The sequence below is a fragment of the Merops nubicus genome, unplaced genomic scaffold, assembly GCF_000691845.1.
Source record: "Merops nubicus isolate BGI_N331 unplaced genomic scaffold, ASM69184v1 scaffold6377, whole genome shotgun sequence".
Taxonomy (NCBI): domain Eukaryota; kingdom Metazoa; phylum Chordata; class Aves; order Coraciiformes; family Meropidae; genus Merops; species Merops nubicus.
In genome coordinates, this window is record NW_008618218.1 from 1 (window position 1) to 27,286 (window position 27,286).

The window sequence follows — 27,286 nt, forward strand, 5'->3', positions numbered from 1 at the left end:
CCCCCGGCCACGCCAGGGAGTGCGGCGAGGGCGTGCGGCTCCGGGCTCTCGCCTGCTACGACCAGACTGGCAGACTTGTGGAACCAGCCCGCTGCAGCAGCTCGGGTAAGAAGAGCTGAGGAAGCTCACAACACGTGTTAATAGCCCTGCTGCTGAGCATGGCTCTCCGCCCGGCGGTTCCTTGCGGAGCGTGTCGTAGGGGTGTGCAGTGGGTTGAACGGCTTTCACAAGGTGGCCGGGAGTGCTGAACACCAATCTGATATCTTCTTATTGCTCTCAGTGCTGCAGTTTTCCTCAGTGTAAGGGTCTGCTGGCATTCCTACAATGGAAATGATGAAGAAGAGGACTGAAGTTGCCTACGTTGTTGTAATACTGTGTGAATTTCTTGTATTTGTATTCAAACCCCATAAAAGTATAAGCTTAGGAGAAGGAGAAGCTGCATTTCTATTAGCATTCTGGTTTAAGATATTTCCTGCTTTGGCTTCTACTTGTTTAGAAATTTTTATCCTTTTTTACTAAATTTGAAGGTTAGGATGATTGTTTTCAATGAAGGAATCAGGAATTTTCTTGAGATAACTATACTTAGTTACAAAACCCCTGTGATGTCACCTCATGCCAAGCACATGTGACTTCAGCAGCCAGTGGTCTCCTCCTTGTACTTTCATGCCCGTCTCTCTCTTGAAGTGATACACAGCGTATATTCCAATGTCATTGCTTGCTGGGGCTTTGAGCTGTGGTTCTGTCCACTTACTGTTCACATATAATCAGGTAGCCTATATCAAACAGAAAGAGGGCACAGAAGCAGAGCAAGCAGGAGATGTTAATTCCATCTGGATATTTTCTGCCAGTTTCCGTGATTTGTAGTTCATCTCAATTGTGATGATGAATCTATATGCAGACAAAAACCCTTATCTTAGGGGCAAATTCTGTACCCGTTGTGCCCCTAAAGCACTAAAGCTCTCTGACATACAGGCAAAAAGCTTAGGACACCACACAGTGTGATGTAGTAGGTTGGAAGACTGCTGGTGAGCTCTGTGATGGGAGAGCGAGAAAGGATCTCTCAGGAGGAGGTGAGGTGATACAGTGGAAACTGTTAATATTCCTGAGTATATAAGGGAGCAGAGAAAGAAGTGGGGCTGCTCTGTGGAGGGTCTTCAGGATAAGGATCAGCAGCCTGAGCTGCATGTAATAAAAGGAAAAAAAAACCACCCTAATGAAGTGATTGAGGCCTGGAGTGAATTCCTCTCGCAGCTGTTGATGGCTGTTCCAGCTGGCTGCACGGGTTCATAAAGCAGCTTTCTGTGGTTTGTGTTTCAACAATGTGCTGTTGTACCAATTGATTATGCCTCTGTGGCCCATGAAGGAGGAGTGCTGTACCTTTCCCCCACAACATTACCTTGCCTTCTGCAAAAAGGGAGCTGTTGGGTTTTGAAAGGTGGGTTTGCCTGTGCCATGACTTGCGCTTTTGAAAAACTCAGGGGTTTTAGCACTATTAAAAAGACGAGGTTGTCTGTGCGTGGGGCATTTCTGAATAACCTTGAAGCCTGTTTTCTGTCAGCAATATTTATGTGACATTTTTAATGGCCTGACTTCTCACAGGGAGGTAGTAGGCAGTGGTAGCTCAAGGGGATTATTGTTGTCTTTCTCATCTTCCTTGTTGAATCTGAGCAGAAATGATTGCAGCACAGGCCTGGCACAGGGGCCATGCCAGAGGCCAGGGGAGTGGTCAGTACTGGAGAGCAGAGCCCCATCATGTGCCCTTCCCCCTGTTCTCTGTTTACAGACTGCTCTGAAGACCTTTAGGTTTGGAAATGGGTTATAAAGAAGGGTGAGGTGTTTTCCATAAGGGTTCCCCTAAGGGTGAACTATTAACCTCTAGCCAGACCCCTGCTTAATATCCAGGATGTGTAAGCTCCTAATTGCTATTCAGTATTGAACTCTTTCTGTTCCCTCCAAGGCAACAGGAAGGCAGTGGTGCCTCAGTCTCCAGAGGACATGGATATTATGGTGACATTAAATTTAGAGTGTAAGGGCAGAAAGTTCCATAGGCTCCACCTCCATCACTTGGGACTTGCCTTCCAACCATGGCAGTTAAGTGAAGATAAGTGTATTGAGTTTGCGTGGCCAGGTTTTGGTAGCAGGGGGGCTACAGGCATGGCTGCTGTGAGAAGCTGCTAGAAGCTTCCCCCATGTACAATAGAGCCAATACCCGCTGGCTCCAAGACATCCAAATGATATGGTTCCATCCATCAGTGATGGTGCCCGTGCTTCTGGGATAACATATTTAAGAAGGGGAAAAGCAAAACAAAACAACAAATAGCTGCACAACTTCAGCCAGAGAGAGGAATGAGAATGTGTGGGAGAAACAACTCTGCAGACACCAAGGTCAGTGAAGAAGTAGGGGGAGGAGGTGTTCCAGGTGCCAAAGTAGATTCCCCTGCAGCCATGGATGTTAGTGGTGAAACAGATATCCACCTGCAGCCCCTGCAGGACCCCATGTCAGAGCAGCTGGATGCCAAAAGGAGGCTGTGACGCCATGGGAGGCACATGCTGGAGTAGGCTCCTGGCAGGACCTGTGGCCCAATGGGGTGAGGAGCCCATGCTGGAGCAGGTTTGCTGGTGGGACTTGTGACCCCATGGGGGACCCACCTTGAGCAGTCTCTTCCTGAAGGACTACACCCCATGGAAGGGACATACGCTGGAGCAGTTTGTGGAGGACAGCAGCCTGTAGGAAGGACTCATGCTGGAGAAGTTTGAGAAGAACTGTATCCCATTGCAGGGACCCCATGCTGAAAAAAAAAAAGAGTGTGAGGAGTCCTCTCCCTGAGGAGGAAGGAACAGCAGTGACAACATATAATGAGCTGACCACAACCCCCACTCCCCATCCCCTGTGCCACTGGCAGGGAAGAGGTAGAGAATTTGGGAGTAAAGCTGAGCCTGGGAAAAGGGGACAGGTAGGGGAAGGTGTTTTAAGATTTGTTTTCGTTTCTCATTATCCTGCTCAGATTTTATGGGTAATAACTTTATTTCCCCAAGTTGAGTGTTTTGCCCAGGATGGTAATCGCCAAGTGATCTCTCCCTGTCCTTATCTTGACCCATGAGCCTTTCCTTATATTTTCTATTCCCTTTCCAGCTGAGGAAGGGAGTCGTAGAGTGGCTTTGGTGGGCACCTGGTGTCCAGCCAGGTCAACTCACAACAATAAACCTGATATTTATGGTCTTTACAGCTGGGAGCCTTTAAAATGCACTTCTGAGCATATTATTGAATTAGTGATAGAAACAAATCATTATCCAATTAATAATTAGCAGAATGTTATTCAGCCATAATAGAGAAGAGCAAATTACACAAGCATGCAGAATCGCTAAGCCCTGAGAAATTACTCATGACAGGGTGTTTTTAAGCAGCTCAGTTTGTTTTGTTCACAATTAGTATCAGGTGACCTTTTAACTTCTGCTGGCTGACCATATTTATGGCTAATTAAGCCTTTGCATTATATATTGAGTGCCAGTCACTGTGATATGTAGACATAGTTCTTGCTTTAGGAGATGTGAGGGCAAGTATGTTCCTCATATTTCTTTCAGGTCTTCTTTCTGACGACTTTGTTTTCTGCTTTTTTCCTTTTGCTTTTCTTTCCTTTCCCTTGAACCAAGACAGAAGGAAGTAGTCTTATGACTTGGACCTCAGTTTTTTGCTGGGTCCTTTTGAAAACCATTTCCAAAATGTAGGACAGATGTAAGGGTGCAAACTTTGCATTAGAAGTAGATTTAAGTTTGTCACAGACTTGATAATGCCATGGATACAAGATATAGGACAATAAAAAATGGTATAGAATAGAATAGGTCAGTTTATAGCTTTCCTACAGAACCAAGGCTCTTACCTTCTCACAGCAATGGTTTTCACTTCTCCTGACAAACCTGGCTGTTGAACTTGCCACTGCAGCAGGGTTTCGTTCACTCATGTCGATGTGACTTATTATGTGAATGTTTCATAGTTATCAAGTGAATATACTCTGAGATAGAGTTTAATGTAGAAATTAATCACTGCTCAGAGGGGTTCAGGGTCTGAGGCCCTGATCTTACACAAAGTTTTGTGAGCAATTCTGCCTTTGCAACCTGGGGGAAAACAAAAAGGCCAAACAAAAAAACAATTAAAGTCTGTTCATCTGCGTTTTATCAGCAGTCTGGACTCCACGGATTTGCAAATCCCTGAGCCCTTTAAGCATACCTTCTCAAAAGGAAATGGATTTTCTCCCCATTGGTGTAGTCACCAGATACAGGATATCCCAAGGTCCAAAACCAGTGCAGACGAAAGCATTCTGGTTGTGCCTCAGTGGACATGCACTCCGAGCTTGCCTGGTATCTACAGCTTGTTGTGCCAGGGCCCCAGACCTGGGTTGGAGGGACCTCTGCCCCGAGCACAGCCAGGCACAGCTTGTGTCAGTGCTTCAGGCCAGCCGTGGTGGGTACACAGGTCACACCTTGACTAACTGACCTCTCCTCACTGCGACTTCATCTTGGCGTAGCTCGTGAGCGTTACGTATGACAAGCCTAACAATACAAATCCCAGGCTTTTCTGAATTTTATTCCTTTCTATACCAAACCTTTTCTCTGATGTCCAGAAAAAAAAAAAACACACTGTAGCTTTTTTTTCTGGACTGTCTTTTGTGATTAGTCTGCTATTGTATTTCAGTGGTGTAATTTTCTGTGATAGCCCATTCAGTAAGCCCAAGGAATGAGTGACCTGCAGTTCCTAAACAGAGCTAATTTTTTTTTTTTTTTTTTTTTTTTTTTTGTGGTTTTGATTCATTATTCTTTTCCTTCCTTTAATTTGGAAATACTCTTATGAAATTATGGATAAGGGTAACTAACTGCATTAGAAAAATGTAATTGATAATTTCCCTCAATTCATCTTCCCACCGGAAGACTGGCTTGTATTGCATTCAGCTCACCGCTAGTCCAGAGGTTCTCTTTTCTCTGAGTGGTGTTTGGAGCATCCTCTTTGGGCATGAAATTGTGCTCTTAATTGGAGTTCATCCACTTCTCAATCTGTCATCTGATCTCCTTGTACTATTTTTGAGTTTCCACCTCTGTTTTGAATTATTTCATGTAGTTTCTTTGCCTCGTTTCTGTGTACTGTGCCAACAGGTTGTTTTTTAATCTTGGAAGAACATAGGGTCCCTCATCTGTTCCAAATCAAAGGCTGGAGATTTCTGTGCTCTTGTATGGAGATTCTGCTTTTGATCCAACTGGCAATTTATGGAAATCAGGAATTTCTGAAGGGTGCTTATTCTATTCAAATTCTGCTGTGCTTGCAACAGCAGGAGCCTGGAAGAAAGACACAACAGACAAATAGGATCTGGCTTTAAATCACAGGGTGGTTAGATTCCACCTACAGTCACCTTAAAATGCTTTAATTATCTCTAAATTTATGAAGGGCACAGCAGGGCTGCTCATATACCTCCTAATTCTCAACAGTACAGTGTTTTGTGGTACGTGGCTTAGTTGCAGGTGGACAAATGAAGGAGGACTGGTGTTGCCCAGAGGCTTCCCCAGCACCTGCTGATGCAGGGGTGTCACTCGGTGCCTCCCAGTCAGGTCAACCTAATGCTGCCAGTGGGAATGCTGCCAGGAAGGTCACTCCTTGAAAATGTCAGCTTCAGTCCCAGGTGGGTGGGATTAGCAAACAGAAGCACCAGGAGGAGTTAAAAATTTTGATGGTGTGAAGACTCACAGCTTTTGTGGCTGCTGAAGGGATGTCCCCTGCTCCGAGGCACATCAGGGCAGCATGTGCCAGCAGTGACAGTGCTGCCTCTGTCCTGATCAGCTGTGTCCCCAGTGTGGAGAGATTTAGGACAGTATGCAAAGGTCATGCATCAAGATTTTCAACTCCTACAGCTGAAAACCAGGAAGTTTGATCTTCTGAAAGGTCAGCCCAGAGTGGTGCTGTATTTCTACCGGGATGTTCCTCTGGGGTTTACATCCTCCTTACGTGAAAATCCTGGCCACCAGCTTGATAGACATTTCATAACCTGTGACTTAACACAAGGACCTGCTCTGAAACCCTGCAGTGTGTGAATCCCTGTACTGTCATTTTAGGAGAAAATTAGCTATTTAATACAATTTTAATAATTGCTCTGCAGAATTATATTTGCGTAGCTCAAAAAACTATAAGCACAGCTTAGTAGGTTAAAGAAATGAGCCAAGTCCGTCCTGTACTGGTAGCAAACTTACCTTTCCTACAAGGTAACAGTTTTAGAAAAGAAAGTGGGAAAAGCTACATTGAATAAATGCCTGTTTATTTTTGAAAAGAAAGTTGGAAAAGCTACATTGAATAAATGCCTGTTCATTTTTGAAACTATGTCTGTTGTGGTAAGTACAGTTGTATATGTTTTTTCCACATCTGGCAAATTTTATGTTGAAGAGTGAAATTGTTGCAGAAATCCCTGATTTTGTTTTTAAAATCTTCAGAAATAAAATCTTTTCTGAACAGAAGCTTCACACATGTCTTTGATAGTATTCCTGTGTATTTAATTTCATTCTTAGTCTAAGTGGAATTTTACACTGAAATTTCATTCTTTAGCACAAACCATTAATTCCAGAATCCAGCTAGTTTTAGTTTTAAGTGTTTTTTGTGCTTCCATAAACAGCATCCTACAAATATCTTCTGATTCTGGACAATGTCCTTTCTTTTACGAGGAAGATGAGCAATCCTGCATGGACTGTCCTCTTCCCAGCTCCAATCCACACGTGTTACCCTCAGGATGCCTCCTTCTCCATAAAATGGGAGAGCAGTAGGTGGTCTTAGCTCTGTCTGATAATGTTAACACGTAGACCCCGTGTTCAGACTACCCTACCCTTCTTTTGGCATTTGGGTTTAATTAAATATTACAATACTCATGTTTCTCTCTGTGGTTTCCTCTGTGTGTCTCTGCAGTATATATCTCTGTGGCCTTTTTATTACAGAAAAATTACTGTATTACTTAGCAGGACAAAGCTTTTCAAAGACTGCTTGAGGAAAAAGTCTCAGCTAAAAATTCACCTTGTTTTCTGCCCATCCCATCCCCTGGCATATGGGAATTAAGGCTGGGTTTGGATCACAGGTGGCTGGAAGGTGTTGCCAGCTGCAGATGGGGCTGTCCTACCCTTGTGTCCCCACTTCAGGACTCTTCAAAGCTACTGTCACCTTTGACTGGTGTTCTGCTATCTCAAAGCTAAATAGCTGCTATATTTAGCCCTGCAGTCTTGGCTGGGTTCTCCTCTGGACCTCTCTCTGACACTTGTGCAGCTCTCTGGGGGTGTGCAGTGACACTCTTAATTACAGCTGTGGCTGCCAGGGGAGCTCTAAGCACAGAGGCAGAGCCGTAAGGGACCTGCCCTCCACTTCTTGTTTGACTACAGGATTTTTACATATTGCTCTCATAACAGTACTCAACTTTGATTTATTCCCTATCTTTTCCTTTCCTTTTTTTTTTCTAAAATCTGTTCTCCATAAGAAATTTTGGCCTCAGTTCTTCCTTCCTGGATGTTAAAAGACTTATCAAATGAAATTGAATCACACGACAACTGTTGAGACAGTGCTGTTCTCTATGTTTTTCTGGCAACAGAATCAAAGGTATAAACAGCCATCCAAAAAGCTTATTTCTGAATGGGTCAAACTGGCTATCACAGAAACTTATTTAAAGCCAGGTAAGACTTCCCTGGAGGCATTAGTACATAGAACTGCACATTCTTCTAGATCTTTATCTTAGAGAAAGCAAGCATGCATTTATGAGGAAATATTTAGAGGATTAGCTGTTTTAGCAGCATCCTCTGGACTCCTTGGCTCTAAATATAAATCTTTATAACATGTCTTTTTGCCCAAATTTCTTTTACGCTTTTTGCTGCATTCCATAAAGTGACCCTTTTGAAGAGGCATCACTACCAGACTACACAAAGAAATGACTTTTTTACTAACCTCAAACAGACTTTCTTGTGTTTTGATGATCACCATCGGCCTCCGCTTGCCACACCACCTCTGCCCACCCTTGCTCATGTCCGTGCCTTTTGTTGCTATTATTAGGCTCAGTCAGTTTTTCTCTGTTTTTGACAGGTTGATTAAAGCTCTTCCATGGGAGTTGGGAGTGTTTTTAGTGCAGAAATAGTAACTCGGTGTAGAAATAGTCTGTCAGAGGTTTAGGAGAGCTTTGATACAAGTTAATGCACTGGGCGATCTACTGCCCTGATTTCTGCAGTAGGTTATGGTAAGAGTATCTCTTCCAAACGTGGCCCATCTCTCCAGCCTCACCAACACATTTGTCACAGATACAGCCTGTTATGAAGGAAGGCTCTAATAAAACGTTACCATACAAAGATAGATTTAGAATTCACTTTTTTTCCTTCCCTATGTGCCACTCCATTTAATATATTATATTGGAAATATGAAGAAATACCCTTTGAGTCTAAGCCTTTCCATGACTTATGTCCCCTAGTGTTCAGACCTCTACAGTTCCCCTGCTTATGGAGAGCTTCATGATCCCTTTGAGACGTGTGTAGCTGTACTGGGAAGTGTCATGTACTGGTGGTAGTTCACAGGATTCCTCTCCTGTCTTATGTGGTTTTTCTCAATGTTTATTAATGTTTTATTGCCTTTCATACAGCTCTGACAAGCAGAACTTCCAGGCAAATGAATAGATGACAAATAATTTTTAAGTGGAAACTCAAGAGTTTCATGTCTTTACTGCTGATGGGGAGCCCTGTGGCAGCTGGACATAGTATGTGTTTTAGTGGATTTCAGTGAGAGTTAAAGGGTTGCACATCTGACATATTCTGAAGATCTTCAGAAGCAACATCATGTGTTTTTGGTTGTATGGGGCAAGAGGTTTTGCTTGTAGACCAGTGTTTAAATGAAATGAGCTGAGTGCCTGAGCAGCAGTGAGTTTGCTGGAGCACTGCATATGGAGATAGCGGGTGGAGCAGGGGGAGATGGGCACATAGTGGATCTCTTTTAAGAGATTTAGATGTACCTGATGTAGTCTGATTGGTCCAAGGAGTTTAGGAGACAAACCCAGTAACAGTAACAGCTGAATTTAGAAGATTTGAGGCAATGAGCCTGAATTAGGAAATATGGATAAAATTAAACTTCAGCTGAGACTGCTCTGAGGATTATCATTGTGGTATTGATCAGTAACTGAGAATTTATCCTCCTTGGTCTGTTCCTGGGTTTGTGATATACTTTGAAATCTCCTTGTCCTCAAAAGTTTGCAAATGAGGATGGTGTAAAATTACTGGTTTGCAAAACTGATATTCCTCACTACAGAGATTCTCTCTGAAATCTGAGGTCCCGTTTACGTTTGGTAACATGGAGGAGTGACCATTAAAAATCATATTATTCAACAAGATTGCATTGCTTTCTGCTCCTGCCTGAATTCACTGAAGTCCTCCAGCAGAGGAGATTGAACTACATAACCAGAGTGCTCAAAGTCACGCTGCAAAATTGAAACAAAAGTCTATCAGGAATTGAGTACATTAGTACTCGGTGCTGGGTCCTGCTAACGTCACAAAAATGTCCTATTTCCTCCTCAAGGTTTTCCATCATCTAAATGAGTTGTGCTGCTCTCCCCATGCCTAAGCTGTGGAAGACCAGGACTGTTCACTTTCTTAAAACCCTGTTTCCATCTGAAGATTTTTATAGTACAGCTTTATTTAAGGTCAGATGCCTTTGTATCCCTGCCTCTGTAGCAAGGTGACTTCTGACAGCAGGAGTGGAGCTCCTTTTCCAAGCAGGCTGGCTGCCTTGCAGCAGCTACCTGGTGTTTGGAAAAGTGCTCACACATCTTCCTAATGCTGGTAATGGTTAGTGGCATTTTTAAAACAGCACCAGTATAATTAAAGTGTGAAGTTAGGTTTCTCATTTAGTGTCGATGAGATGAGAAGGAATTGAGGCAGTGTATTGATTTAACTGTATTGATCTGAGAGGTCACTGTGTCAGTTGCCTCCCACGATGGTGGGGAGGGAGGTTGTAGAGGTCAGTGTGGGCTGAGAAGGTTCTCCCTGCCCTCTCAGTGCCTGTGACCTGCTCTTAAACAGAAGCACTTACACTTGGTTGTACCCCTTGGGTTTGTAGATCAAAATACTAGGAACATATATTTAAAGAAATTTTTTTTTCTTTTTCATGTTGTTATGAGCCTTCTTGATAATATTAATTGCACATGGATATAATTGCTGTATGTTCTTTTCTTCTGCAGAGTCATCTGGTGGTTTACTTTGTCTGAGATAAGAGCAGTGTTATAGCATACAATGCTTGCTAATTATCAAGATACAAGGAAATATATCAGCGATCCCCATCCTGTAAAACAGAAACGGTGGCATTGTTGTCTGAGGGAAGGTGTCTAAATGAGGCTTGTCTGTGTCTCGGGGTCACAGCTTGGCAGCTGAAATGAGGTGGCATATTGTGTTGTCAGTGCCTAACGTTGGATCTTTAGAAACTGGCAGGAAGAGGCTCTCTGTGGAGGGGCCCAAACTCTGAAATTGAGTTTCTAAGTGTGTTCCAGCAGAGCCTGAAACCATTGACCTTCAGGCCGTGTATGATTTACTGATGGGGGCAGATATTTTTGGTGACATTTGGCAGCAGCTTTCTCCCAGTGATGGACCCTTGGCTCTGGAAGATGCTTCCTGCCTGGTCCAAATTGCCTAAGTCTATATTGATCTTCAGAGCACTCTGCAATGTACAACTATTTTCGGAGCTACTGTGAATTGGGCCTCCGAGAGAAGTCAGATGTAGGAGAAAGAGGGGAATTTGACAGTCTGTGGAAAATTTCATTTTGTCCTCATGATGTATCGTGGAAGTGTTGTTCAGCCTTTAAAAGAAGCTTTATTTTATTATAGATATCTCATAATAAAAAATAAACACAATCTCAGGTTTGTTTTAAAAATCTGGTTTTACTGTCAATTGAGAAGCCTGAAGAATGCTAACCAATTCATAATAGAGTACAGCAGGATGAGTTTCTTCCCTGAAATACAGAAGATGAGGACACTGATAAGGGGAAAAAAATAAAAAACCAACCTACTCAGTTTTGTTTGGACTAAGCAGATGATTTTCCCAGTGGCAGGGTGATGAGCAAAGCATATAGAAAAATACAGCTGAGCTAGTACCCTAACTGCTCTTGATCCCAGTGGGTGATTTTTTTAAGTAAGGACGTTTTTAGATGTTAGGGCTCCCAAGCAGCTGGCCCAGCCCTTCACTGTGAGGGAACATCCCCAGGAGGGGAGGGGGAATTGTTTCCACAGCTGGTTTTGGAGCCCAGATTTGTGCAGTGGAGTTCTGCCTGTCTGCACTGAAAGTTCCCTGCGAGATGCATGTACATGGCAAAGTTCTATTTGTTTGCACTATTTATTTGCACTCAGAAGGCAGCAGAGTCTCTCTTCTCTCACAGAGTTCTCGGCTTCTGCAATTTGTTACAAGGAATGTGCTAATGGAGATTTTATTGTTTAATTAAAAGATTAAATATATCAAGTATTACAGTTTGTATGGAACTCAAAACATAAGCTTGCAAATTCTTTAAGGAAGAAGACTAATACAAAATCAAAAGAAATTAGGCATCATAATGCAATGTCAGCATCAACCCAACTGCCTCATCAGGATTTATAGAGACTGTGAAATCGAGCAATAAAACCAAACTTTGGATGAATTTCAATAACAATAATGTTGAGTTAAACTTACCAGAGCTTTTTACAAGTCCTCTCTGGTCTATTTAGAATCTAGAATCAGTCTGCTATGAGATAACGAGAGCATGTGCCTCTCTGTTGAGAAGAGCAAGTGGGAATAAATTAGCTAAGGATCCATTATTTGAGCTTTGCAAAATATTTGATGTGAAAGTTATTTTTGCTGGGTTTTTTGATTGTACATTTACTGAATGTATTCATTAGATTATCTCTTAGATTTCCCAGCTAGCAGACTAATAATGCATAAAATCTTACAAATCCTTGGGTACTTTAAAAAAAAAATAAAAAAGTTTAAACATTTGTTCCATGGCATTACATCCTTTTCAGATGCAACAGAAGTTGTTAGCAACTTTAAGACTCACAGCTTTATTCTGTTTGGTTTCCTTCAGTTAGTAATGTTCTCCCCTGAACCAGGATTCAAATGTTTGGACCTGCGTTGCCTAGAGTGGGGTGCTCCCCTTGTAGCTGACAGGCATCTGGACCCTTTGGTCATGGCACATAGCCCATGACCCTTGGTTCCCTTGTCCGTGGCACAATGGGAGAGCCCCAACCATAGAGCTATGATTAGCTAGTGGGGTTAAGTCTCTTAACTGCAGTCTATGCTTGAGGCTTAGTTAAAACTTGGGTTTACTTTTTAGGAGACCCCAAAACTTCAGCTGAACAGAATTTGGCCCACTGAGTGCCATGATCTACCAGCATTCCCTTATAAAGTCTTTAGCTATTAGATTTTTTAGCACTGTGTGGATTTACTGGTGTTACTCTACATACTTCACAGTCAGTAACCAAATGAATATAAATATTAAATGCAAAATGAATTTTTCTTTTTTTTTTTTTTTTCTCTACCTTTGGTCTGTGTAATTAGAATAATTTCACTGTCCACTCTGCTGCTCCCTTGTTTGTTAAAGGGTGATCATTTTTATCAGGTAGTCTCCAAGGGAAATTACTGGTGTTATTACCATTGACAGTTGCAGTGATGTACAGAATTGTCCCTCTCATAGTAATGACCTTGAGTTTTATGAAGCACCTCAAGGTTTACTAACAAGGGTAGAACCACCAGAAGTTTGTTAATTGAAATGATGAAATATGTTAGAGAGAGTGCAGATGAGTTTAAAGCCAATTCAATTAGAAGTGCATCTGTTTCCAAAGCTGCTGGAGAAATGTTGTTTATTTTTGAATCACTTTTAAGTCAGCCTCTTGGAATCCTGTTGGCACTGTTGTTTAACACTGTGTGCAGACCTTACACCCACAGCAAATTTATCATTTGGAAATCCAACAGTTGGCTGAGCGGATGCCAGTGTCCTACGTTAGCTTGCAAGCCTGCTAGTTGCCTGCTTCTCCCACCACGACCCATTTGCAGATACAGAGGGGGGCACAGAAGGGCACTGCAGCCCCTTGCTGGCTGTCCTGGGTGTGGTATCTGTGGTGTCTTGTGTAGGTGGGAAGGAAATGGTGCTGCTGCAGAACTCCACCATGGTGATGCAGGACAATCCACAGCTTCTTCCTGTGTCTGCACTGCCAAAACCTGCCACCCATCAGCCAGCTCCCTCCTGTTGCCTTGCCTCTTTTGGGCTGCACAGCAAAAATGAGACAATAACAGTTGTTACAACATGTGTTTGAGCCTTAACCTCCAACACCCACCAGACCATCATCCTCATTTTGTTCATCCACCTGCTGTTGGTTTGTCTCTTGGGCTGCTCTGAAGAAATGAGACAAGTAGGGATTGCTACATCTGTGCTTGAGCCTGCAAAGTACATCCTGGGTAATGTGTGGGTGCTTTGTGTATTACAGACACTTTAGAGAAGAGACTCCATTTGTGGCTTGTAGAGCAACAAGCACATTGTTCTTAATGAATAAATAATAATAAAATGAGCTGTGCAGCCTAGGTAAATGCATTTGCTCGTCCCATTACGTTGGCAGTGTCTCAGTAGTAAAACAATAGCACTTAAACATAGAAAAGGGTTATTTGATCATCCTGCTCCTTTCTTCCTGCCAATTCAGGACTATTCCCAATAGTATGTTTCAAAGTGGCTACTTAAATATCCCATGAGCTGGTGTTTGTGTTGGTACCTCCTGCAATATCCGTGTGTGCAGCTCCAGCTCTGTGGCGTTCAGGAACCTGCTGTTGGTTCAGGTAGGACAGAAACTCTCATCTATTGTTTATAAGTTAAATGAGCTTTATTTTAATGCTATTTGAGATTTCGAGGAATAATTAAAAAAAAGAGGTTACAGAAATAGTATAAGAACGCATGGAAAGCAGAGCTGGGGAGAAGAGGATGTCTTTTTCCATAGAAGGTCTTAGAAACTCAATGGCAGAGGAGAGAAAAACAGGGAAAGTGATGGATGAGTGAGAAGTTTAAGTATGACAGTGGCAAAACCAGCTGCATAAACACAACCTTGAGTTAGTCTCCCCAAGCTAAGTGACAACAACTCAGAAATGTGTTTATGCTGTTTCCTTTATTCGTATTCTCTTATGGTAGGAAATATTTCTCCAGATAATAAACTAAATGTAGAATTCTTCATTAATAGGTTGTTTTAATAGTGTATCTCCCTTGTTATTGCTTTGTTTTGTTTTATGCATCATATCAGTGCTACAAGTTTCTTAGGAATGCCAATACTGGGATTATCATGGTATCCAGACTGAAGTCTTTTCAGCCCCTGACAGTGGCAAGCCATTGCTTGGCTCCTACAGAGGAAAACAAATATCCTGTTCTCACAGGCAACAGATGAGCTGGGTACAGCATTATTTAGTGGTTTCTCATAAAAAGATAGCCATAAAAGCATTCTCTATCTGAGCAGAGAGGATGTATCACATAAAAGGTTTTTTTAGGAAAATTTCTGTTGAATGGAATCTTTGATCCATGGGTATCTTGGCATTGGATTGACCTCAAGTGATTGACAGATGAAATAATGACAGCCTGTGAGAAGAGCCTGAAAGAAAGTTATGTTCTCATTTTGATTCTGCAGCATTGCTCATTATGGAGAATGGCTTCCTCTGGGCAGTGTGGTAGTGTAGTGCTCTATTAGCTGGCCATTATTTGTTTATACTTAATGTAATTTAGAAATATGGGTGAGGAAACTCAAAAGTAATGAGCTGGCCTCTTAGCAACAGGACATCTTCAGAAATTCTGTGATTCACCGAGGAATCCCCATAGCACTTCCTGAGGATGGAATATGATAGGTTTCTTTAGTTTTGTTTATTATCACTTTTCCTTCCTCTTCCTTATATTTTTTTATTATATTTCTTTTTTTTTTTTTGTCTTGTATTTCTTTTTATTGTATAGGTAGGTATTGAACTGCCAAAAGGCTTAGCCCACTTTGCCTTCACTGATAAGTTGATAACCCCTCTGTCTCATTCTACTTTGAAACAAGGCACTTTCTTTGTTTCTGTTAAGAGTTAATTACCTAGGCTGTCATACAGCCCAAGGAAAAATGATGTTTCATATGGTAGTGGAACAGAACTCTTTGGAGAACTGCCTAAGAAATGCTTCTCATAAATCTATCATAAGAAAATTTCTTTTACTTATCATAATGTATTATGAATTGCTTTGAGTGGCAACCTAAGCAGGTGGAATAGAATATTAGTGGGATATTTGAGAGTTTCATTTGGGGAAAAAATGCAAGTCTGTTTTGGCAATATTTGTATATGTTTGTGCATGGGTACATTCTCACCCAAATGAGAATACAAAGCATGCAAAGTTGAAATATCTCAAACATGGAACTGCCACTGGAATGGATTGGGTTGGAAATAATTAAGAAACCAAATTCTCGTGGCTTTGGAGCTGGAAATGAAAGGGCAGTGCAGCACACAGAGATAAGAAGGAGGAAAGGAAACCAGAGCACACTGTTTGGGGACAGGTTTGAAGCTTTAGGGAAGAGTTACAGCGTGAGTTACTGGGGAAATGATTGTAGCTGTCAGGCTTCAGGGTGGCCACTGTAAAGGGTGAGGCAACAGAACCATCACAGAGGAAAAGAGTGAAGAAATAGAACGTCGTTGAACTGAAGGAGGAACTACTGTTGTTTCTAGCAGGTTTTTTAAGGCACTGTTTACAAAAACAACATCAGTATTTCTTGTACTTCTAGGAGGAGGATATTTTCCAATGGGGGATGCTTAAATAAGTCTGAAACTTTTCTTGATATTGACTTCAGCAAGAAGCCCGTGAGGGAGGCAGTGTCTTGCTGCTGTGGGTCAATGCTCAGGGTGTAATGCAGGCCTGGTTTGGAGTCAGCAGCAGCTTTGGGGATGCAGAGCCAGTAAATCCAGCTCTGGACCAGAGTAACCTCCGTGCCTCAGCCTCAGTGTTTTCCAGTTGTTTGAGGCTGTTGTTCAGAGGATTTGGAAGGCAGCTGCTTCTAGGTTGGGTTTTTCTATGGTTTGTGTTTATTTTTTTCCTCCCTGCTGCAGTGACTGTCACCTTGATAGAGTGGGGAAACCCTTCATAAAAGTGTAATTGAAAGAGCTAATTTGGTATTCTGTAGGTAAAGAATATAGAGGGAGTGTCAGGGAGATGAAAACCAAACAGAAAGGGCATAAAAAAAAGAGGAACATTAGAAATATGTTAGGGATGAAATTCAGTTATTTCCGTTACCATCATTTCCAGAGCTGTCAGAGGGTCGAAGCCGCCTGTAATAAAGGCTGATCTTAGCAGCCACTGACTTTCCTGATCTAACATGAAATCTCTTTTTTGTTTAAATTAAAATAGTACATAGAGACATGACAAGCAGATAATAGGAACTCGAGGAGAAGGAATGCAGCACAGTAGGCAGGAAGGTGCAGGAGCTGTTCCACACTGCTGACCTGAGACTGGTGCCAGTAATTCCCTGGAGACCTTGAGGGTTGGGCCACCCTCCACTGCCTTTCTGCACACCAGGAGCTCCACAGCCAGTCCTGGGCTCTGCAAAATCTCTTTTTGCATGTGCCAGCTCCTAAACAAGCTGTGAGGTTATGCCTCTATAGAGGAACCTTGTTTTTTCCCTGAGAAACCCTGTTGGGTTTTAATTCAGCAAGGGTTGGTCCTGCAGATGTCTGGTATTCTGATTTTAAGAGATGATCTTGGGAGGTCTTTTATGTCAAGCCAGGTTCAGGTGAAAGCAAAGCTTTAAAATTCCAGTGATGAAACCCAGAATAGGGAAAACAGATGGAAAGATGTGTAGAGAAGTGGCAGAAAGAAGTGAGAAGCAGTTTTCATCCGCTTCTCCCAGGACTGAATCCCAGAACATTGCTCCAGCTGGCAGGCTGCAGGCAGGTCCCTCACACATCTTGTGGGAGCTGCCAAGAGCACAGCCCTGGTGCCTCCACTGTCCTCTGGTTCTGTCTGCTGGGAAGAGGGCCTTTGACTCCCTGCCTCTGCCAGCTCTGGAGGTGACTAGCGTAGTACTAAAGGAGTACAAAATTGGGCTGTACACTTGGTGCTCCAGAATTTATGATGGCCACAGTCTCACAGGGAAGATCATTACCACCTGATGGTAACCACCAGCTTCAGAACAGATAGTTTTACCAGTGTGTGTCCTCTACATCAATCAGTTTTATCACAGCTTTCATTGGACTAAACCAAGTAGAAATCAGTTTTAGTCGCTGCTGTTCTTTACGAATAATACCAGAATCTCACATTGGGAAGGTGTTTTAGTCTGCCAAATGTCTTCTCTTTAAGAAGTTCTCATTTTGTGTTCGTACATAGATTGCAGTGAGACATCAGGGGATATAGTTCATTAGCTACAGTGATTAAAACCTTTCTTAAATTTCTGGTTTAGGTTACATTGAAGAATCTTGCACGGTCCCTTGCCCATTTGATTGCCAGTTAAGCGATTGGTCCAGTTGGTCTCCTTGCAGCTCTTCTTGTGGACCAGGGGTGAAAGTCCGATCCAAGTGGCTGAAGGAGAAGCCTTACAATGGAGGTCGTCCCTGCCCAAAGCTGGATCTCAAGAATCAGGTGAGCAGTGAAAAATAGCCAACAATGTCGCTGTGTTTACTGTGCTTCTAACTGTGATTGAAAGGTGCTGTGCTGGTGAAGAAATCAAAAATAAGGGCTATCTCTGGGACCACACCTTGTGTCAGACTTGGTAGGCAATCCTTGAACTTCTTGAGGATTGAGGGGGAGATGCTCATGTAACAGCAGGACTTCACCTGAAACACTGTATTTCTTATTTGAAGGAATTTTTATCTCCCAGAGCACAGGAAGCCCTGGATGAATAATCCCACCTGGACAGTGTGGAGGCATCAGAGAGCTCATATGTCATGGATATTTTAAAACTCTTCAATTCTCTCTGAGACTGTGGTTGCTGCAGAAACATTTGTTAAGTGTACATTGCTATTTTTTAGCAACGTTTCCCTTCAACACAACACAAATTCCCTTGAACATTAATCTCTGTGTATTCAACATTGAAGTATCCCATCAGAGGAAAATAATCTCTAAATTGCTACTCTTAAAGAGAGATCAGCATCTATTTAAATGCTCCTTAATGCTGTAGGCACTTCTGCAAAACTACTAGCTATTTGCTACATTTGTTGATTAATTGTCAATGCTAATGAACACTGATGAAGTACTATTTAGTTTTGCATGTCCTTTATTACAAATTCAACCATGAAAATTAATTAATAGTGCAGAAACAGTCATGCTGGAGGGTCTTCGTATATATGTTACAAACATACATATATATCAGATAAGTTGTGTGGAAGGGCTTTAATAGTATCCATACAAAGGTTTCTTTGTGTAGTGGCTTGTAGGTGCTAGAACTGGTGGATCCAGTTGTTTTTCTGTGCAGCCATTGCTGCAGTAGTTGTGTTCTGGGACACCGCACCACTTCTAATACCCAACTCTGAACTTACCTCATTTTCCTCATAGTTTGTTTTTTTTTTTTCCTCTGAGAAACTTGGTAAATAATTTTTTTTTCTTTTTTCCTTATTACTATTTGAAATTCATAGGCAGTAGCTGAACAGAAGCAGCAGAGACTATGAAAATGTAAAACTGCAATAAAGTGTATGTTGTCCATACCTCAGTGCTTTCCCTAATAGATCAGACAGATCACCAAAGAGGCAAAATGAAATCCCACACTAAGTCATATGGTAACAATAAGCTCCTTTGTAATGAAAAGATACTGGGGTTTGTTACCCATAGACACAGCAGACTACTTCCATTAAAAGTAAACTTACTGCTGTAAAGTGTTGCCTATTCCCACACACATTAGATTTGCTCATTTCAAAAGCCTTTCAGCAGATATTAGAGGAACAAAACTGTTTAAACTTGGAAATTATGTCTTTGGATGTTTTTTTGGTGCTTTCAAAGTGCCATGACTGGTATTAACATAAACGTGGTTGGTGCTTTTTGTCTCTTTTACTGGTGAACACATCTTTAGCTAACCTCCACTGAATTCATTAGAGGGCTTTCTTTTGTGGGCTCTAGTGGTGACACCTTAGAAATGCATTACAGTCTGTTTCTTTAGGTTTCTGACTTCTTGGGTTTTCAGGCATGTTTTGTTGGTTGGTTGGTTTTTTTGGGGGGTTGTTTCTTTACCTGTGTGTTTAATTTGTTGGAGGGGTTTTTTTGTGGGTTTGGGGTTTTTTTGTGGTTTGTTTGTTTAGGATAGAAACAAGCTATCTCTAGCTGGTTTAGCTCACAAATGGATTATCTTTTTCCAATTTAGATACATAGTATAGTACCAGATCCTATGTATTTCAGAAGTTGGATTCTATTCATTGCCTCCCCAAATGCTTCTCAGTCCTTTGCACAGTTTGAAAGGAGTTTTGCTTGCCACCCACAGGACTTGGACTTCCAGCAGTGATTTAGAAACACCCGAGGTCCTTAGGCACATTGCAGCATGCACAAGTCGCCTACCCAGATGGTAAACTAAATTAGCTGTTGGAGCTGCTGTTTAGCTAAGCTGGACACATACCATTAATCCACTGCAAGGCAGATTGTCTTCTGTCTGGTCTGGGCGGTATTTAAATCCTAGAGCACAGCTCTATAGATTCTTTATATATAAATGTGTGACATCCTAATTGTTTTTATAGAATCTGGGTTAAATACCTGCAGTAAAATACTGTCTTTGTTTGATACCAGACATGGGAAAGCTAAATGACCTTGGTGCTGAGATTTGTTCTATCTTTCACTGGCTGCTGTGTTATATTGTGTTTTATTCAGTTGATAAAGACATTAGATAATTTAGAACCAATAACAAACTCCTCTGGGTTCCAGTAGATTTCCCTTGTTATTTCCTCATTATTTTCTCCAGTGTTTTTAGTTATATTTTTTAAATTATTGCTTATGAGCTTGGGTCTTGTTATTGCTTAATCAATTACTTTGGAGAACCCTCCATTCTCCAGTGTCATAATTAAAGCCCTCTGTCAGTTTGTATCTTTTTCTCATTAAGCCAAACAATCTTTTCACCCTCTTCTTGTGAAGGGTGTTTTCTGCGCTTCTTGGCAGACCCCTCTATATCTATATCTTTTTTTTTCAATGCCTTTCACATATATGACTTAAATTTAACTATAGAGGGCATTATTTGAAACACTGTTCCAGTAATTCTCTCTTTCCATTTCCCGCCATGTCCAGGGCTTTGCCAATACAGACGCTTTTGCCAAGCTACTGCTTTGGAGAGAGGGGCAATTTGCATGATCAAGACACTGTATTTGGTGAATATAAGTAATTATTTGAGTCATCTAGCTTGTTTCATAAAAGACCATACTCCTAGAATAAGTTCAGTCTGTGTGGTGCAGGTTGCTTGTGTGTTTGGGACGGAATGTTTTAGCAGAAGTTTAATTTTATTCAGAGATTAATGACACATTCTGTTACTGCCTGATACTCCGTGGAGTTTATGCTCTTAATTCCACAGAGTTTTTGCCTTTTTTTCAGTATATTGAAGCCACTCCTTTGGACGTCTTCATCACCCCACCCATAGAAACTCTCAATCATTCCTTTTGCAGTAGGTGTGAGACGTAAACTCAGAGTTAGGAGAATTGATTCCAATTGTATATATTCCTTCTACTCATTATAGGTAATGTGTTAGTTTGAGCCCTTCCAGATTTTGTTATTTTCTAATGGAGGTGACAAACAGCTTGTGTGGGCTGTATGCGCTCGGTATTCTGATATAATCACTTGATTTGTTATATCCACTTCAGCTTTGTTATATCCACTTCAGCTTTAAACTTCCTCTTTGTTGTTTCCCTTTGAATTTAAAAGATGAATTACAAAATTTGGGGGAAGAGATGACTGTTTTAATGCAGATCCATGTAATATGTTGAATTACTTTCGTGTTGCACCTCTGAGTGTTTGAAAATTGTTCAAGATTCGGCTAACTACATTTTGCTCCATCTCTTAAAGAAAATGGGTATTGCATGTAGAAGCCTTGCAGCTCTTATCTGAGGATATGATTGCTTCTGAACAGCCGATTGGATTATGGGGTCAGCTGGCAGATGTTCTTGGCTGTGCAGTGCATTTTAAAAGAGGTGTAGCATTTACATTTTTCTATTCCTGCTCTTATTTGAATGCACTTACACAGCATGCAGTTGCTAAGCTATTTAATATGTAGTTATACATGATGAAAGGTTAAATATGAGTTATGGGGAGTTTATTGCTTGAATATTCTTTTATAGGTTTTTAGGATTACTACAAGAAAATGCATCTTATTTTAAAGACTCATGAATTCCAAGGATTATCTTTTTATTGATTGCTCTAATATATATTCTTGTCAAGACTTTCCCTCCTTCTCCTTCCTCCCCCCCTCTCTCACCCAGTCCTGCTAAAGGACGAAGATCGTAACAAGTAGTTTATTCCCTTTATATATACTGTATATATTTAAGCAAACATTTTTACAGGATTGGGAGCATTTCTAAAGGCAGGCATAGCAGGAAAAAAATGTAATGTATTTGAAATTTAAACCTACTGCTTTTTTAAAAATGAGTATTTTATTCTTAATGACATTTTTCAGTGTTTGCTGTAGAATATGAGAAACACAGACACTATGCACATTACAATTGCAAGTCCTTTTCCTGAAATTGCATACAGAAGTTTAATGAAAGGGAAGAGGAGGGCAGTGGTGCATTTACAGATCAGAAGCAGGTGTGAAGATGAATGAATTTCTAGTAACCTTTTCACAGAAAATGACTGGTTTAGTCCTACTTGCACTTCAGAAAAAAAACCAATATTTTTTGATCGGTAAAAATGTGTCAAATTTGTTTTCAAAAGTGAAAATGTTACAAAATTACAGTCTTTAGAAACTCACCATTAAAATGTACAAAAGCAGATGAACTTGGAGACTGCTGTTTACTGTAGAAGTCACTGTCTCCTGTGAGGCATCGCTGGGCTTGGGATAGAGGTGGAGAGGGGATGTGTGTGTGATATTCCCCCTTTTCTCATCTGTAATGTCAGAAAAAGCCTGTTCAGGAAATGCCTTTTGTTAAGATGTTTCCAGGGCTTTTCACACTTTAATTCCTCAACAAAAATAATAATTAAAAAACAAAAAAATCCACAAGGAAAGCCAGCACAGTAGTGTGCAGACTAAAGTTTGACTTGCTCATGTTCAGTAGCTGGCTGTCTGGGCACTTTTTGGCTCAGTTTTGGCAAGCTAAGTTTGCATGATCCAAAAATGTCCTTAGACTGTGTCGGGGGATCTCTGCCTAAGGAAGTGCATACAGCATGGCTTATCACAGGGCACTGTGATGAAACAAGGTTCACTCTTTTTTAAGTAGGTAACTGCTGTCAGAGCAATGATTTTGTATACCGTAAGTTTTTGAATAAGTATAATTTAACACTACTGTATTCCTCCTGTGTTCCTTCCTTCAAGTTACATTGCTGTCCTTACTTGCTGGTGCAAAATATTTGCAAGCTCTTTCATTTATCTTTGTTCCCTGTCTGACTGAATTAATAAATAGTACTTATTCTCTTAAATTTGAGTGTGTCTGACTATAAAATATTTTATTTTCACCCTTTGTTTTGGTGTAATATTCAGTTGTACTCTTCCTTTGCATAAATATTTTACACATACATGTGTACCTATATGTGCATGCGTTTGAAGCATTTTGAAAACTGTTGGGCTCCTGCGTTAGAAGTCAGGTTTGAACACAGGGTCTTTTATTGCTCTTCCTGAATTAGCTCACATCCAGTCCCTGGATGGTGTGTTGCATGTGTAACCCTTACCTTTCAGTATCAGGAAATGGTCTTCAAGAATATCATGAAAAATATACTAGCTAGAAATAGCCCCTCTTTAAATCACTTGTTTTACAACATAGATTTCTAATTGTCAGAAAAGTCACTGAACCTTTTCAAGGCACTCATAAAATCTTTCCCACACAGATTTCAGCTGCCAGGAGTTTATTTCTGAGCCCAGCTCTGTGCTGCTGTATCAGTGGCATGGGCTTTGTAAGATCCCTTTTTGTGGCATGCAAGGACATGGCTGATCTGTATTTTCCCCTGGCTCTGTCTATCAACACTCATTTGCTTTGTGTGCAACTTAACTTCTCAAAACAAAAATCCTATCCTTAATCTTGGTTTTACCTTCAGAGGGTCTGATTTCCTCCCACTCAGCCTTAAAGGAAGGAATTACAGCACAGAAAATGCTTGTCCTCTGATTCTAGTGTGGTTTTACAGTATCATAAAAATGACAAGTTTTTTTGCCTGCTACACTAATGTGGGAGAATTTTCAGTGTCAAAAAATAGCGAGAACCTCCTGGTTTCCTTACACTTTTCTTGCTGTGACTGGAAGTTTTGATACTAAACAGTAATTTAGTTCATTAAATGAGCAAAAGTAGCAAGCCGAGCACTCTCTCATCTTTCTGAAGCAAGAGTCTGGAGTGTCTACCATGTGAGCAGGTACTGCTTCACTTCTTAAGGAAAATACAGCCATTTCCCATGTTGTCCTTCAGGATAATAACCCCATAGTATCTACTGTAGTTCCCAGCATATATTAATTTTGTATTCAGCTTCAATAGCTATCCACATTTGATTTTCATTTCTCCTGCTGGCTTTCTGTTGAGTAAAGGGCCATATAAATGTATTTTTCACAATTGGCCCTTAAGTAAAGCTTTAGCCTTGCAAAAATGGAGCAGTTTAACAACTTCCTCAAAAGTATTTTTCACTTGGATTTTGTTTTTCTATAGCTCCTTTAAACTACTCTTTAATAATAATGCATCTTGATACATGGTATAAGACTATTTTCTGTAATTGTTAAGAGTACGTTTGCACTGTGAGATTAATGTCTTGTAATGCCAGTCTCCATCCTAGGATTACTGTGAATCCATAAAAATTAGCAGTGTTTTGCTGATGTATTAAACTACATTTTTCTGCCTCCTGCAGCCCCTACCAAGTTCTTCATGAGGTCTCTATCAAAGCAGGAATTTTGCTGTAAAAGAAGGTGATATATTTGAATCTCTGGAATTGCACATTTACCCATAATTATATCCTGATTCAAAGTCAGTTCCTATGTTTGTTGTTGACAGAAATATTTATTGTTTAATATGATAGCATTCTGCAAAACATAGTGAAAGATAGGAGTTACACCAAAAGTGCTTTGTCCTATTTATTTCTTTGCAGAGGAGATGGAATTAAATGGAAAATCAGCTGTAGGAGGTCGGCTGGCCCAGAGGAGAAAGTATTAGCATTTCACCTAAGGAACTGAAGTTGAATTGGTTTGGGCAATATTTTTTAAGGAAAGAAGTTTGGTTTGTGCTGAATCTCTCGTGGACAATATGTCATGTTGGACCAGCGTACGCTGCATGTCATAAATCAGCGTGACAGCGTCGAACACTGAGACTGAACTTACTCTTGCTTGTCTTTGTCTTAGGAGCAGGAGAACACAAAGGATTGATGCCTTGGTTATTCCTTGGCAGCAGATTTAATCTTGGGGGTTTTTTTTCCCTCCTTTCTTCTCTTAGAAAGTTTTCCATTTCTTTTCTGCAAAGTTTTGCAGTCTAATTCGTTTGCAGTTTTAGGTTGACAATCATTAAGGAGGGGGAATTTCTGCATAACAGTTAAAATAAGGACCTAGCTTCTGTTCTAATTGGAACAAACCCAAGGATATTCAGAAAAAAAAAAAAGTGTTGGTACAGCTTCACCTTCTCATATGGTGAAAGATGTGAAGAACAGCTGTTTGGTATCGGGCATTTTATTACGTGTGACTTCTTGAAGAGTGAAATACACAGAAGTATCCCTTTTCTTGCTTTTGGCAAGTTAAATCAAGGTTTTGACACATTTTCCTTCTCTCTATTGTCTTTTATTATTTCTTTGTGTACAAAATTATTTTCCAGAGTACTATCTTGCTGATTACAGAACAATGTTTGCTATAATAGAAGACATGAATGTGGAAATTTCTTTTTACATGGATTCTAAGTAATGAAATTAATTATTACAATTTGTAGTTCTGTAGAACCTGCCACATGATTTCAAAACATTTTTGCAGTGTAAATGCAACAGTGTATGGGCAAGCTGTGGAACAGGAGGCAGAAGGCAGCCCAGCTATGTCCAGTCCAGGGAACTTGGGTAGGTAATTTGAATCACAGTGCCCAGCATCCAGCCTGAACTAAGGTTGAGTTGCGTGGAGTTGAATTGGGTTGAGTTGGTAAATTACCTACAGGCTATATAAATATATAGCAGATTTTGTGTGTCCTCAGTTTTAAAGTTGACCAAATTCAGTTGGTTGGCTTTGTTGTTGTTGGAGTAGAGTTTGTTAAACATGCTCTGACTCACCTGCATGCTGTGACCATATCTTGAGCATTCAGAGCAGAAAATCCCACTTTCTGACTCTCCCTTATGAATAAGAGAGAATAACTGGAAATGAAGTTTCTGCTCAAACAGGGAGAATAGACATGAAAATGTATATTATGTGAATTCATCTGTCAGAGCTCCTGAGAAGCCCAGGACCGCTCAGGCACCCCTTCCATTATGGTCCTTAAAATAACCCTGGTCTTGCCTTTTGGAAGCATTTAATATTGCTGTGTTGTTCTGTCTACAGCAGTTACCATTGATTAATACTTAGCAAGTATTAATATTTTTCCTGGTGCAGACGTTTCTTGTGGCCATTTCCCAGAAATTATACCCATATCATTTGTTCGGTTTGCTTTGTTTTATGCACTGCAGCTGATTGATAGATTCAGGAAAGGATTTTATTTTCTTTTTATGTTGTTTAATTGGTTTCCTCCTCCAAGACAGCAGAATAAAAGTGCAAATGACCTTCTGTATCCCTTCTGATCTCTCCTCACATGACTGGAAGGATTGTGCCGGGCTTGCTGTCAGATAAATTGTGTGCATTTGAACTGCAAGTTGAATACATGAATTTTGCATCTTTTTTAGGTGACAGCATCAGGATCTTCAGCATTACCAGTTTGCTAGTAGGAATGTAAACCACTTTGAGATTTTGGATTTCAAGGCCCAATTACAGCTTTCTGAGTGGTTGTCAAATACAACCCCCATGTCGGGGAGGTCTGTTGTTTGCAAGGGCTGTTTTCCAAAACTTGAAATTCATTCCAGTTGCTTGCAGGTGGGTTTGGGGAAAGAAAGGAGAAATTAAAGCTGTCTCCACTGTACACTGTCTGAGGCTCTCCTAAAAGTCCCGGCTTTAGCAGGGATGCTAAGAAGAGAGCTGCAAATATGAGTTTGCACAAATTCAGCTAATCTTTCCTGATTACCTATAGATTGTGACACGTCTTTGTGTTATAAATAAGTGTGTTGCAGGCTATAGCTGCCACTAGAAAAACTAAAGACAAGCAGATTTTTATATATGAATGAAATGCCAAAGGATAGATTCTTCTTCTTCAGTAAGATGTATCTTCTGTCCTGTCTAATTTTATTTACTACTTCTCACTTGAGGAGTGCATGAATCAGCAGTCCTGTGTAGTCTGTTGTGATTTATTGCTTAATTAAAAGTTATGAGGGCTTTTAATCTGTCTGTAATTTATATTATTTTTGAGTCAGCTGTTTCCTGTATTGTAACTTAACCATTCTATGATTCTATGATAAACTTGCCTCATTTAATGAAGGCAGCATCTTGTGAGCCCTCATATTCACTGACAGATGTGGCACACAATGATGTCTCAGATGTTCCAGATTGACTTTGGTGTTCAAACTCAGAACCGAAGATAACTAAATATAAACTTAGTGAAGTTCACCCAGCATCGATTATAGTTTGACAGCAAATATAGTCTATGTGTTTGTGAGATTTACAGATTAATTTTGAAAGGGATGAGACTCATTTGTGGTTTCACAATAAACAGATGCTAGCTACAGTTTAATAATTCAAAAAGCAGGTTTAAAATCATTATTTACATTTTAATGGAGAATTAATTTGGCTCTAGTATTGAACCACATGCTGTTATCAAAACAATAGAACAGTCAGTTTTAATGTTTTGGTTTAGTTTGGTCGTTGGGTGATAGATTTAGTTGGTAGGCTACTGTTGTGTGTTTTTCTTAATGAAGGTTATAGCCAGCATGCATTATAAATTAAAGATTTTTCTTCATATGAATTACTTTTTAAGTACAGTATGCAAACCTCAGGTTTTGTAGTGATAGCAAAGATGACTAGCTTGAGAATTTCTGCAAAATTTGAAAAATTTTAACTGAACAGTTTTGAGTTGCATGTTTCAGAGCACTCACCTGATTTGAAC

The 27,286-nt window shown here is 40.6% G+C and overlaps 1 protein-coding gene across 1 annotated transcript in view; it reads left to right on the top strand.

Annotated features, from left to right (window-relative positions):
* Positions 1-8: 8 nt before the first annotated feature.
* The window catches only part of LOC103775893 (thrombospondin type-1 domain-containing protein 7B-like), a gene marked incomplete at its 5' end in the record, with an annotated part of 100,376 nt that continues 73,098 nt past the window's right edge, over positions 9-27,286 (top strand). The window contains 2 exons of the mRNA XM_008943367.1: positions 9-105; positions 17,449-17,627. Coding sequence (XP_008941615.1) covers positions 9-105; positions 17,449-17,627 — 276 coding nt within the window. The remainder of the gene's footprint in view (positions 106-17,448; positions 17,628-27,286) is intronic.